This window comes from Rhipicephalus sanguineus, chromosome 4, assembly GCF_013339695.2.
Source record: "Rhipicephalus sanguineus isolate Rsan-2018 chromosome 4, BIME_Rsan_1.4, whole genome shotgun sequence".
In the NCBI taxonomy this organism is placed as follows: domain Eukaryota; kingdom Metazoa; phylum Arthropoda; class Arachnida; order Ixodida; family Ixodidae; genus Rhipicephalus; species Rhipicephalus sanguineus.
In genome coordinates this window covers 25,574,450-25,589,015 of record NC_051179.1, presented here as the reverse complement: position 1 = coordinate 25,589,015, position 14,566 = coordinate 25,574,450, and the positions used below count along the sequence as shown (strand labels likewise).

Below are 14,566 nucleotides of genomic sequence, written 5' to 3'. Positions count from 1 at the left end.
AAGGTATGAGTGGAAAAAAAAAAACAGTGAGGGGGTGGGGGGGGCAGGAGAACGGGCGTCCGAGTCACCGTGGTGAGCGGCTAGAAAATTCGTTCGACTAGGCCGGCATCCTCGAGAAAAGCTAGTAGGGCCGCAAGGGCTGATCGGCGACGGTGTACGTGGCCGGTGGGATGGAGCAAGTCCTGCACCCCCTCCACCTAATCATTTAAGGGGGGGGGGGGGGTAGAGGCGCCAATTCCGCCCCACAGCGTTACTCAGTGTGGCCTGTCACGTAATCGTTTAATGTACAGAGTTATCGCAACTCATGTTTTTTTTTTTTTAAGATAAGGGCGGCCGACGATCCCCGATGTTGCATTACAAGAGCTGTTTACTTCCTACTTTTATACCCTGAAAGCTGGGGACCAGTGTCAGACCGCTGACGTGAAAACCACATCATCGCTTCATCTCTTCTTGCATCCATTGCGTACCTTGTTTGCGTTCGGAGAAGACCAGCAAGGTGGCACCCCCTCCCCCCTTAACGAAGAACCCTGCGCGCGCCTATGGTTCTTAGCGGTGACACGCCTAAAGTCTGAAGCCCGATACCACGCACTTCGTTCGGTATAGGTCAGAATTTTCATCGCTTGCAGGGGGCAGCCATCTTTGGTGGGGCTGCTGATCAGATGGAACAGGCGACCATGATAATGCTGGGCCTGTCCTTACTGCACGTTGGCTGCGTTGGCCGCGAGTGTCGGTTCGTCATCAGTTATGGCGTAACGAAGTCCGCAGCCCCTAGCACTAGCCGCGCCGACTGATGATTGCTGGGGTCAAGATTATGTATGCCTGCGCTAAACGTGGGTGCGAGAGTAGAAATAATGTGGTCTGTAGCGCCGTCCTAATCGACCGGCGTCAAAACGGACGTCGCTATGCCCTTTTTGATAACATAATAATTGTTGGGAATTAGCGTCGCAAAACCACGATATGATTATGAGGGACGTCGTAGTGGAGGGCTCCGGAACTTTCGACCGCCTGGAGTTCTTTAACATGCACCTAAATCTCGGTACACGGGCCTGGAGATATTTCGCCTCTATTGAAAATGCAGCCGCCACGACTGGGATTCGATCCCGCGACCTTCGGGTCAACAGTCGAGCAGCGTAACGACTAGAACACTGCGGCGGGTCATGCCCCTTTTGAAGTACGCCAAAATGACCCCAATTTCATGTGACTTTGGACACACTTTGTAAAGGCGTTGATCGTCGAAAGGCCTTCGCCTGCAGGATTAATGTAATCAGAATTGCGAGTGTGCTAGCTTTAAGGATGAGCGAACCTATACTGTGTCCCACTTAGCTCACGAAGTGAGCTAGACTCAGAAATTGCAAGACTCAGTGTCACCGTAATGCGAGAAAGCCTGTGCAGAAATGCGCAGCCTCGTGAATTGCAACTCCAGAACTTGGCAGTTGGAAAGCGCAGTACAACGGGACAGAGTTAATCACACATAGGCGAAGAGGCACACGTGGAACGTCTATATGGAAGATAAAGAAGTGCAAGCAGTAATACTAGACCTATCAAATGCAAGAAGACAGAAGTAGACGCGTCATTTTGACAAGGCAAAGGACGAAGAGTAAATGAGAAAGAGAAACGAGAGGAGAGCGCGCTGTGAATGTTAGAGCATATAATAGGGTATTTACTAGGGGTGTGCGAATATTCGAAAGTTTCGAATATTCGTCGAATATTACATTCGAAATATTCGTATTCGATTCTAAAATTGTGTATTCGAAAAGTTTCGAATATTCGAAACATTCGAAAATGCTATTCGATTATTATGCATAAAATAACTCGTCTTCCACATTTCTGCTGCGTTCATATAGCTAAAAACGTTGCCGACAGGAGCGATAAACATCGTAAGTACACGGAGGCACGATATCTGCCTGCGACGGGAGCCCCAATACGTATGATTTATTGCTGGTGCATCTCCAACGTGCAGCGCTGTTGGCGATCATGTAACCGTACATTTTCAATATTATGCGGCCGTAACGTGCATCACTACCACTCGTTCACTATGCGGGACCACTTCTGAAGAAAGACAGTGACCCATGTGATTGGTGGCGGACTGTAGGCACCTTTAGATACCCCAGTCTGGCAAAGCTTTGCCCCATGTACTTCCCTATACCAGCCACTTCTGTTCCAAGCGAGCGTGCCTTTTCAGTGGCAGGGGGGGGGGGGTGTCTCTGTTAGAAGGGAGCGCCTGCTGCCTGATCATATGGAGCAACTCATATTTCTTCATGATAACATCTAGTCATTACTTTCATTGTGCCGTGATATTTGCTAGTGTTGTGATGTGCATTGTGCTAGCCTGCACGTGTTCTGGAGATAGCAGTGTATGTTGTGTTGCCAGTCAGGCTGTTAATGTTTTTTTTCTTCAAATAGCTACACATTAAATAAAATATTGTTACTGTGGAGGCATTTTTCCTTTGATATTCGATATTCGATTCGATATTCGAAGGTGGATATTCGTATTCGATTCGTATTCGAAAAATTTAATATTCGCACACCCCTAGTATTTACTATAAGAATACCAACTCGCTTAATTCAGCGTACGCTGGCGTCGTTTCTTTGATCTCGTTTAGTCTTCGTTATAGCCACTGTAAGAAATGATGACCGAGTAGGAATAGAATTTAATGTTCTCCTAATGAGGCAATGCGACTATTACGCTAAGAAGTTTTGTGGCTTTAACTCCTGCAGCCTAAGGACCTTTTGTGCATTCATACATCAATCATCCGTCACACAACGAAAAAGAAGTGATGTCTTTTCCCCCCTTGTGAGACACGCTATGAGCAATACTAGCCTCACAGTTCTATGACGATTTAATTGCAAAGAAAACAAAGCGATACTCTGGAATTTAACCTTCAGCGACGTTGCAGAAGGGGCGAAAGGAAAGTTGAACCCGGATGGAAAAACCATGAAAAGTGCAATGCCAATAGTTCAAGACCGCGCAACGTCACTTGCATTTGCATTTGCATATCTGGGCCTGTTTTCTGAACGAACATCTCCCTCAATGTAATATGGTTGAGGGGAAAAGATGCTAAAGGTAACGCGACCAGGTTAGTTGATTTCACACGAACTTTGAGATGGCAGAAAACAAAAATTTCGGAAAGCGGAATGACGGGAACGTCGCATCCTGCGTCTTCTCGTATCCTTTTACTTTTGAGCTGTTTGCTTTCAAAGTTGCTGTCTATTTTACAGCGAAAGCTGCTTTCAGATCACAACGGCCGTTTGGTAGTTGTCCGCCACCGCCGCCGCCGGTGTTCGTAACCACTATCGCGCCAAATAAGAAAAAAGAATGAAATAAATAAAGAATATACAGGATAGGATGGTATTTGAACCCGGGTCCTCTGCATGGCAATCAAGTATTCTACCAGAGAGCCACGCTGGTGCTTAAAACTTCTTTGCAAAAAGACACTTTAGAGGCGTCATCTCGGGCAAGGAATCGCGTTAACGTGTGTAATATAGCGTGGCACAAGAGTAAAATAACAACCAGGCGTCACACAATGCCAACTGCGCAACGAGTGTGTGGTTTAAAGCTTCCCACCCGCTACAAAGTGCTCAACCATAATTCTTCATCGTCATCAGTCACATGCAGCATCAACAAAGTGCACATAATGCCTTACAGATGTGTAGCGAGTACGTCGCTTTTCCGCAGAAAGACGAATAATGGCGTAGTGGGTGCTTGGCTACTTCGCAAAAATTATTACTTGTGGCGTAGTGGATACCTTTTACGTATACTTGTATTAGTTTCCCAAGAGCGTTCAGAACGGGCTCTAGAGAGGCCGCTCTTCGAGCTCTCGCTGTGACTGTGTTGCGCGCTCCGCGCAGGCCTGGCGTTTTTTTTTTTTTTCTTCTTCTCGGTAAAGCTTAGCATACGGTGCTGTCCCTGAAAGAATCACTTCCGCTCCTTAGAACGCCATCAAGGTGGCTCGTTTCCCAAAGCCCGCTCGGCTTAAGCACTTTCGTGTATCTGAGAGTGCCGAACAAGATTAACGTGCATGCGGGTAATCTGCGACAAGGTGTCGTCGTCTCAAGCATTATCGACCAGCGACCGTAATTGTTGTCGAAGAGAGCGGGAAGGCGTTTCCTGTAATTGGATTATCGACGGCTGCCCAAGGGTCGTGGCGAAAAAACAAACAAAAGGCGAGCTGTAAGAGGATAACCTATGCTTCCTACATGTGGCCCGATCTTCTTCTAATTGTAATTAAGCGCTGAGATACTTGGAAGGTGGGGATTTGCGCTATTGGAACTGTAGGATGCCATCCCAGCAGAAAAGCTACGGCCCAGCTATTCAGACGAGAGGGATAGTCATCTCGATCAGTCTTTGTTTTTCGGATAGCTTCTTAAACACGCAGTAAGATTTCTGTTTGTTCACCGAACATGCTTGAGGAGCTTATAAATTCAGGTATAAACGATGCGTAAATTATGAAGGCTATGACGTCCTGAGGCTCTTCAATCACTTCCGTGGCATCTATAGCCGGCGAAAGCATAGACTTCGAGATCTGTTTTACTTATTCGGAGGCAATCGTCGCAGGGGCATGGATTTAGACATTGCCTCTTACTGCGCACACCCTAAAGTATTTGCTTTCTTTTGTGCGGTGAGGTAAAACTAATCGTTCTCAATTTGTCTCTACCTACAGTTAATATACTTACCGAAAAGTAAAAAAAAAATAAACGAGCTCTTCAAACCACACGCCTATAACACGAAAGTGGAGGTTATAAAAGCAACGTGTCTCTTTCTTTTTCGCAGTAATAGCTTTATCCTACACAAAACTTATCCTACTATTCTGACGTGAGCACGCTAGTTGCACCTATGAACAATATGCGGACACTCGAACTAAGTTGTAACATGTAATGCGATTTCTTAATTCCGACATGATAAAAGTTTTTCGATTGAGAGAGAGAGAGAGATGAAAAGGAAAGGCAAGGAGGTGAACCTGGTTATTGGAAACGGTTTGCTACCCCGCACAGGGGTGAGGAAATAGGGGTAGTGAAGAGGACAGGTACGGGGTCTCATATGTATACAGAGTCCCCGCCGCGGTGGTCTAATGGTTATGGTGCCCGACTGCAGACCCGAGGGTTGCGGGATTGAATCCCGACCGCGCCGGCCGCATTGCGATGGAGGCGGAATTGCTACAGGCCCGTATGCTTAGGTTTGGGTGCACGTTAGAGAAGCCCAGGTGGTCGAAAGTTCCGGAGCCCTCCACTATACGGCATCCCTCATAATTATATCGCGGCTTGGAGACGTAACATCCCAACAATTATATATTGTATGTATATAGAGTTAAAATAATACGCACTGCAGATTGGAGCTTGGTGTGACCAGGTCCCCGATGGTGGTGAGCGTTAGCGTGGACCAGTAAAGGGAGGCGAGGTACTTTCGGCCCAGCGCCTTCCACTCGGGGGAGTCCGGCTTGTGGTAGGTCCAGTCGCCGTCGTAGTTCTCGAACTCGGACAGCATGTAGTAGAAGCATCCGAACCAGTGCGACAGCAGCAGCAGTATGTGTATGAGGTTGACGACGCGCCACAGGTTCGGGTAGATGGTGCGCGACTCGACCATGTAGTAGAAGCGGTAGCAGCGGTACACCTTGATGAAGCGCGGGAAGCGAAGCAGCGGAGCGATGCCGATCTGGAACTGGAGCAGGTCGAGCGGCGTGAGCGCGAGCAGGTCCATGAGGAACGGCTTGGAGCGCACGTAGTGGCCCGCCAGCTTGCGGGCCTCGCACACCATGAGCCCCTGCTCGAGGTAGCCTGTGCGGAACTGCACCACGATGTCCAGCAGGTACACCAAGTCGGCGAAGCTGTCAGCCACGAACCTGCGCGTAGGCGTGTTGACCACCTAGTGAGCGCAGGGCTGCACTCTCACTCACTCACTCACTCACTCACTCACTCACTCACTCACTCACTCACTCACTCACTCACTCACTCACTCACTCACTCACTCACTCACTCACTCACTCACTCACTCACTCACTCACTCACTCACTCACTCACTCACTCACTCACTCACTCACTCACTCACTCACTCACTCACTCACTCACTCACTCACTCACTCACTCACTCACTCACTCACTCACTCACTCACTCACTCACTCACTCACTCACTCACTCACTCACTCACTCACTCACTCACTCACTCACTCACTCACTCACTCACTCACTCACTCACTCACTCACTCACTCACTCGCTAAATAAATAAACATGTAAACGAACGAATCAATCAATCAATCAATCAATCAATCAATCAATCAATCAATCAATCAATCAATCAATCAATCAATCAATCAATCAATCAATCAATCAATCAACTTTAATATGTGCGAGTGGAACGCATATTACACAAAACAGGCCCAAGTCTGAAGGCGTTTAGCTATCTATAACTGTATGGGATCATCTAACGTTACGCTCACTATTACGATTAACCGTCGGCGCTGTTTCGTTGTTGTGTAGGAAGCTTGCTGGGCAGTGGGCCCCGAAAGGCGTTTAAATGACAAATTATTGCCCGTTCAACGACAAAACCTAACGCGGAAATTTTGTTAAACCCACTTCTCTGCAATGTGACCCTTTATGTGGCGAAGCACCGTACAAACGTAGGAGCACTCTTCTGATGATTTCAATGTGCAAACTAGAGAGGACGATTGAAGCGGATATAAAACATCACTAAGGTATAAGCGCGTACTGGTTGATGCGTAGCAAACTTCCGATTTTGTATGAAAAGCTTTCAGACGAAACACATGGAAAAAATTGAGCAAGCTCCACTGCGTGAAAGCCGTCGAAACAGCGAAGCCGATGCCCTTTTTTGTGAGGCTATCACATTTCTCTGTCCTGCAAGTCCTTTCTAAGTACTTTTGTGCTGCATCATATTGTTCTTTATTTGTTACTATGTGTTAAGCTATGTAATGGCAGTAACTCTTTATTGTACTATTGCATCTACTGTCGCCCCTTTCGTCAGGTATTATATTTTGCTCGTGCCGTTCTGAGTTGTCCACGCCGGAAGCAGGGTCTCTAGACTCATAAGACACGAGGCTTTCGCTTTTGTAACGAGAGAGTTTCCGCACGCTCCAAGCGTGTCTAAACATTCGTGCACGTACCAGAGATGCACGGAAGAGGTCTGCAGCTCGGTGAACGTCTGTCGGAGGATGAGCGCCCAGGCGTTGTATAGCACGCACCAGGTGAGGATCCAGAGCCAGACGAAGAGCGCGTTCTCGTCCGGATTGATGACGCCCAGCAGAAGGCGTTCGCAGTTGGGCTTGGAGAAGAAGCGAGGCCGAGACTCGGCCGCCGGAGAGGTCGCCGAGTCGCTGCCCGTCGTACGATGCGGCTCGTTGATGTGGCGAGTCGAAAACCTGTGATTTCATGGTCGATTGCCGCGGTTAGCTTGCGCAGTAAGTAAAGAATAAATAAGGAGAGATAGAGATGAACCCGTTCAGAATTATCGGCATGATACCCTACACTGGGGAAAAAAGATTGGAGAGTTTGATAGTTAGGGGTCTAAAGAGAAGAAGAGAGAGAGAAAGACAAAGAGAATATACACAAAGTTAAAGTCCTTCACTTATGCGGTATTCCACAGCAATAAATAATAAATTATAGACTCAAAACAATCCTGCGTCTGATAGCATTCGTAAAGAAATCCTCCAGCTCCCAATACGCGTACTAACTATAGCAAACAAAAATTAAATCTTCATGTAAATGCAAATAATAATACAGTATCGATAAATGTTTATTTTCACGTATCTTTCAATGCCCTCAAAAATAAACTAAACAATGTTTTCTTCATCGTGAGTTGTGTTTTGCATAACACCGATTGTGACACATGCAAGTGCACGCAATTTCGTATCGATATTGTTAGGTTCTCTGAGATGATTTTTTTTGTCAGGCTGTACATGGGGTGTCGAGGCCTTCGTCAGGCATTTCAGCCATTAGCCCCGGCTTTCTCCTTTGTAAAAGAAAGGAAAACAAGACATAACTTCACTGGCCTATCGCGATAAACACAAGTAGTCTGTAGCCTATTGTGCAGGCCTTGTTCGTCATCTTCAAAAATTTTAAAACGCTTTCGCCGCTCTCAACTGCGATGACTTCTGAGGATGACTTTCCCGAATGGTTTCTACCTCAAACCTATAAAGCAGTCTTTTCTTTAAAATTTTCCTCCTGTGGTCGTTTTAAAATAGGAGAAGTTGGTGCTCATGTGTGGAGATGGCGACTTTGTTTTTGCAAAAGCAGAAAAAAGAGCGAGAAATTCGACGGCACACAACGAAGAAGGGACCACAACAGCGCTGTCTTGTGTTGCGTCGAATTTTGCGCAGTTTTCTCTCCTCTTGCATCCACGAACCAACTAACCCAAGCCTCAACTCTAGCATTCTATACTCTGACGTGGCAGTTTTCCGCGTAATGTTCTTACAAACACAAGAATCGAGGAAAGACCATACGCGCGAAGAATCGCCATACACAATCTTTGAGTTCTTTGATACAAATCTTACCACAATATGAACGCGCAGGCAACGGCAATGTTTACACAGCAGAAAAGGTTTACAAAACAGAGATGTAACAAGCAGCAGAAACATTCACGAGTTATAAACGTTTCTCGGTGCCCGCGAAACAACGTTTCTCTGAGACGCTCACGTCAAGCATAAGAGGCGTGCACCGAGACATAACGCCCACGTAAGCACTTCCTCGGTGTAATGGCTGACGACTATGCCTGCGACACATGCAGCTGCAACCAGACATTCGCACGACCTTCCTTACGTTTCGTTGCGTTACAATAATTAGAGGCAAACTTGCGACAGTCTTTGATAGACTTGACAATCGTTGGCTATCAGAGCAAAACGATTCAGGTCAGTATCTCCGATAACATAGCACGCAGAAAAGTGTATCTACATTGGTGGAGCTTCTGGAATCCGCCTCGATAAACAAGTCTGCTGCCGTTGCTTAATCACATGATCGTGTACGACCGAAGGGAGGGGAATTTTTTATCAAGGGCTCGTTTTCTTTGCTAACCTAATGTTAACCTAATGACACCAACAGCGAATGAAGCCTAGGAACTTATAGGGGACATTATTTGTAGGCCTTAACTGTGATACGGCAATTGTAATATAAATGTAAAGAAGTTAAAGTGGACGAAAAGACGACTTGCCGCCGGTAGAGACTGAACCTGCAGCTTTTGGGATAACGCGTCCGACGCTCTACCAGTTGAGCTACGGTGGCGGTCGTCCTCCCGTCCACTTTATCGCGTATTTCTGCGCATGCAAACCTGGAAGTGCATGTAAAGCTGGCAGTGTAAACCCGTTGTACGCGGTTTACGCTATTTGTGTTCCTGTTTTTCTTTTTTTGTATTTATTTATTTATTATTCTCGCTGTACAGGGCGACAAAAAAAACAACTAAGAATTACTGCTGGACAACTTTGCCGTCTTCCTACAATAACCTTATGTGTTTCTAGCACAGCAAGATAACGAGAAAAAAATGTTAAACTTTGCAGAGGAGTATGACTGAATATGAGGGTAGTTCACATTCACCAGCGCTGCCTACTTAGTAAAGTTATATTAGATAACACAAACTTGTCTATCGAAGGAAATAAGGTGAATGCATTATCTATGCGGCGGGTATGAGTTTCACGTCGGCTGAGCTGAAGCGGGACTAAATAATCCAAAAGGCAACATACAGTGAAAATGTAAAGCAGGCGCAACATTATTATGCATAGTGACTAAGAAAAGATTCTGGGTATTCCGAGCAAACATTTTTTTCACTCTGCATATGGAGCAGTAAGCTAACCCTGTTTTACTGCCACTCTCCAGTTTTCAGGAACTACATAACTAATAGAGTTAAAAATATCTGTTTTTTTTTGTATTATAACACAGCTGCTGTTTTATACCGGGTGTCCCAGCTATCTTTAGCCAAGGGTTAAAAAATACAATATTATAGGCAGGCGAGTGGAATCACTTGCATATTACTGACAGTCACCTTGCGCACTACAGACAATATTTTGTTTGCTAATTAACTGATTTGTTAATTATAATTATTTATTTAAATTGCTAAATATTAACTGTAGGCAAGAAATGCGGCTTGAAAACTTCGAGAGCGTCTTCAGAAACCCCAATTCTATTATTTGCGATAAAGAAAGTCTCATGTATACCATTTTTTCCAAGCTGCAAAGAAAGCCCGCGAAATACAAAAAGAACCGCGTGACTAGCGCGTTCGCGCGCCTCGGGAATGCTGCCTTCAGCCGTGGTTCGAGCGAACGAAGTCAGCTGCGGCCGCGACTCGCCGGCTCCGTTGCAGCGATAGGCCGATAAGTCAACGGCGGTTTTTGTTGGCCCGCGTCAGCCAGTTGGCGCGCGTGACTGCGCAAGTTGTAGCGAGCGCGGGCCGAGAAACCACCGTCAACTTATCGGCCTACCGCCGCAACGGAGCCGCCGAGTCGCGGCCGCAGCTGATTTCGTTCGCTCAAACCATGGCTGAGGGCAGCATTCTCGCGGCGGGCGAATGCGCTAGTCACGTGGTTCTTTTTGTATTTCGCGGGCTTTCTTTGCAGCTTGGAAAAAATGGTATACGTGAAACTTTCTTTACCGCAAATAATGCCATGGGGGTTTCTGAAGACGCTCTCGAACTATGCAAGACGCATTTCTTGCCTACAGTGAATATTTAGCAATTTAATTAAATAATCTTAATTAACAAATTGGTTAATTACCAAACAAAAAATTGTCTGTAGTGCACAAGGTAACTGTCAGTAATTTGCAAGTGATTCCACTCGCCTGCTTCTAATATTCTATTTTTAAACCCTTGGCTAAAGATAGCTGGGACACCCTGTATATGCACCTTGTGTTGTCGTGTTGTTCCCTTTATGCGATCACCGTAACGTCTGGCAATATTTCAAACTATGTTTTGGCAAAGGTGCATACGTCATCTGCCCAAAAAATTCACAACCGATTCCGAAAATGACAAAGACAGAAACAGCCTTGTTCAAAAGTTACTCGTCGAAGAATAAGAACTAAAATTGATGAATAATATTCCTAATACAAGTTCTGAAACATTGATATTTTTAAAGCTAGGTAATTTTGCAAAATCTCTTAATACTGCAGAGCAACGGCTACAAGATGAATAATATGAACTATAAAACTTCGAGACCTTCCTGAATATTTGGTTCCACTCGTTACAATTCATAGTTTGTGTTACTACGATCATAAAACGGAGTTCCCATTATTCTACAGCACGAGGTTTACGCGGATACGCAGCTTGCTCGGAAACATCGATTTCTTATACCGCGTCAAGCTAAACAACGCGTGTAGCCTGCGCGACACTTGATGCGAATGTCATAGGCGCAGTCGCAACAAACTCCAGGCGCAAACACAGTAAGGGGGGGGGGGGGGGGGGGGCTTACGCAAATGCAAGAAGACCGAAGTACGCCCCCACGCGCAAGCTACTACCCCCCGAAAATCGAAGTGCCACGCGCACAACAAGTAAAAAAGAGACGCAAACGCGTACGATGGACTTTCGTTTACGTCAAAGGCAGAGTGCTTTGTACCGGGGCAGGCAGAAAGAAATATGGGCGATATCGAACTTCAAAACTTGCGCCTGTATATAAAGATAAACAAACGTACAAAGGCCAAACGCTCTGGTTTTCCAAGCATCGATTGCACGAGTAAAGGCCCACCCTGAGAGAGCTATACTTCTTGTACTGGATGGTGCACGCATAAATTCTAATACCCGATGCCACCGCCTGAGCAAAGGTAAGAACATCGTGAGCTTGCGCTTAAAGTTTACTGCTTCGTTCTTTTTCCTTTGTATGCTTGCGCTATATATTAGTACGCTTCTAGTGTGTACATGTAAAAATAAGGAGCACGCGTCATCACAAAAGAAGGTAAGGTATGCGAAAAGCGTTCTGTTGGCCGTTTGTGTTCTCTTGCGCCCGTTTCTGTACGCCTCGTCTTCTCTTCCCAAATCCCTACCAACAAGACCAACTAGATCAACTACACTCTAGGAAAAACATGAGCCCATTGACTATTTTTGTGTGTACTGAGTTGCCTCTCTTTGACATGACTCTCTTTCAAGAGACTCGTGAACACTCTTCGGGAATTATTATACTCCTTTCGGAGAGTCGTTGGACCTTGAAGGAAGCTAATGTGTCTCGTTAAAGGGAGTCATATACATGGAAAGTCGGGACTCACCGAAATAAGTAACACATACTTTTTTTTTCTTGGAGTGTAGACCAATTTTCTGTCGTTTTCAGGATAAGCTTACTGAGACATCCGTAAATAAATGCAAAACAAATAGGTGTAGACAACTGAGTCATAGCACTGATATTGAGTGGAGATAGTATTGATGCCGTCACAGCGGATGACTAACATCAGATGACATTAGACAAAAGAAGACAAAAGCAGCCAAATGCGTCCAATATCAGCGGGAATTAACCAATAGCCAGTGAACACTAGCCAACAGTTAGCCAGTAGTAGTCATTTTGTTAGCCAACACCCACAAGTACTAGTAGCTTCACAAAACCTATGAAAACTATCAAAAGCAATTAAGTTCTAGCGTATATATTTCGGCCTGATTACAGTTTCGTGTTTCCTACTTTGAATCTCTAGAGTTCTTTTTTTTTCCAATTTTAGCTGGGTAATTGGTTCCTTTACTTATTCACACCCTTCTCCAGGAACCGCTGTTTACTTAGCATAACTAGCATGATCATCATCATCATCATCATCATTTTATTTATTTTTTATTAACTCCACCTTCTGGTAATGAGACCGCGGCGTGACTACTACTACCACTACTACTACTACTACTACTACTACTACTACTACTACTACTACTACTACTACTACTACTACTACTACTAGTACTACTACTACTACTACTACTAGTGCGACGACGACGACGACGACGACCGCACACGGTATGCTAAAGGCTCGTTCGCACCTGCGAGTAGCACTGGTCGCGCGACCAAGTTGGAAAGCGACTGGTTGCAAATGGACGCGCGACCGGTGCAAATCGCAGGTGTGAACGGGCCTTAACACCGCTTCGCTGTAAAATTAGAGCTTCACCTTTTGAGGAAGGAGTCCTCTCTCTTGAGCGGCGGCTTCTTCTGGATGTGGCTGATGGCTCCAGACAGCTGGACCGTGGTGCGCAGCTTGAGCCAGCGTGAGCGGCTGGCGCTTGCGGCGTTGGCGCTCGACGGCGGAGGCGTGCCGGAGTCCGTGGGCGCCGGAGAGCACGGCTGGCCCACGTCGCCGCCTCCGCCTCCACCCGGAGTCGCCGGGGGCGGCGGCACCGAGAGCGAGCTCGGCTCCTTGGAGGCCAACTCGTGGTCGGCCGCCGAGTCGGAGCACGAGGACGAGCCCACGCCGCCAACGCCGGCAGAAGCCCTCGGTGGCCCTTCGGCCGAGGGAGTGCGTCGTCTCGTCTGCCCGTCCACCATCATGGCCGGACGGGGCGACGGCGTCACCGAGTCACGGCATTCGCTCTGCGAAGGACAATCAAGGGACCGTACGTGTTGCTATATACAACTGCGATCGTCACCGTTGTAATGATTGACATTTCTTTCACATACATCATCATAACCACCATGGTTCACCGTCACCATCAACGTGGCTGGGGGATCTATAGAAGCATAGGTCGGCGAAATAAGTGGAGCTCACTCAGACTCGCTCAAGAAGTATACGTTTCGCTTAGGGCTCACTCGGACTAAGACTCACCACAATTTTAACGCGATAGCGCTGAAGATCTCGCTTCGCAGGAATTCCAATGTCGGCGCCGGTGTCGTTGTTTGTCAGCAAAAAATGGGCGTTGTCCGTGAGCAAATGAATCGAAATAAATAAATAATAAAATCTTCGGTCCGAGTGCTATGAAAAATCTTCAACTGTGCAGAAACAGGGCCAGGAGCTGTGACCGTTCCGTCTCATTAGAAGTTACCTCGCGGCGCTTCTATCCAAAGGATCAATCGAAACAGGCTTTTGTCCTCATCGCGTAGCACAGAACATAGCCGGTTTAAGAGACTAGAAAGATAGGTTGTCTTGATTGCCTCTCATGGAATGGTACGCTTCTAGTACTCTAATCTACGCAAAACACTCCCATTTATCGGACATCAATTAAAAACCAGCCAATTGTCTAGGTTTTATCGGATCATGCCGCATTTAATTAGTTAAGATAAATGGTGTCATGCAGTCGCAAAAAAAAGAAAGATGAGGATATATTGTGAGTGTAAGTATTGTCACAAAAGAAGGGGATGACCAGCAGAATGGTGGGCGTACGTCAAGTGAACGGACGACATCGTATAGCGAGAATGAATATTCCCAAGGGCTTCCGCTTGCACTGGGACGATAACAAAGCTTGCTGGCTGCGTCGCACAGTTTCTTTTAGTTTTTTTAGAAGTTTAAAATAGGACGCGGCGCATGCAGTGTTCTCGCGCTGAGACAATTAAACTGGGCACCATCGCTACTGCCTGCAATGGCACTGAAAAAAAAAATCTAAACCCAGTCTGCGACGACGAATTCCCAGATAAGGCAACATCAACAGCAACGAATCGAAGAGAAATGTATAAAAACGGACCTATCTG

General features: G+C 46.3%; 1 protein-coding gene across 1 annotated transcript in view; it reads right to left on the bottom strand.

The window, feature by feature from the left end:
- Positions 1–13,468, bottom strand: part of LOC119389267 (uncharacterized) — a 74,073-nt gene extending 60,605 nt beyond the window's left edge. Inside the window, exons 1-3 of the mRNA XM_049414514.1 lie at positions 13,056–13,468; positions 7,115–7,369; positions 5,322–5,837 (exon numbers count right to left, since the gene is read on the bottom strand). Coding sequence (XP_049270471.1) covers positions 5,322–5,837; positions 7,115–7,369; positions 13,056–13,432 — 1,148 coding nt within the window. The 5' untranslated portion in view covers positions 13,433–13,468. The remainder of the gene's footprint in view (positions 1–5,321; positions 5,838–7,114; positions 7,370–13,055) is intronic.
- Between the last annotated feature and the right edge of the window lie 1,098 nt (positions 13,469–14,566).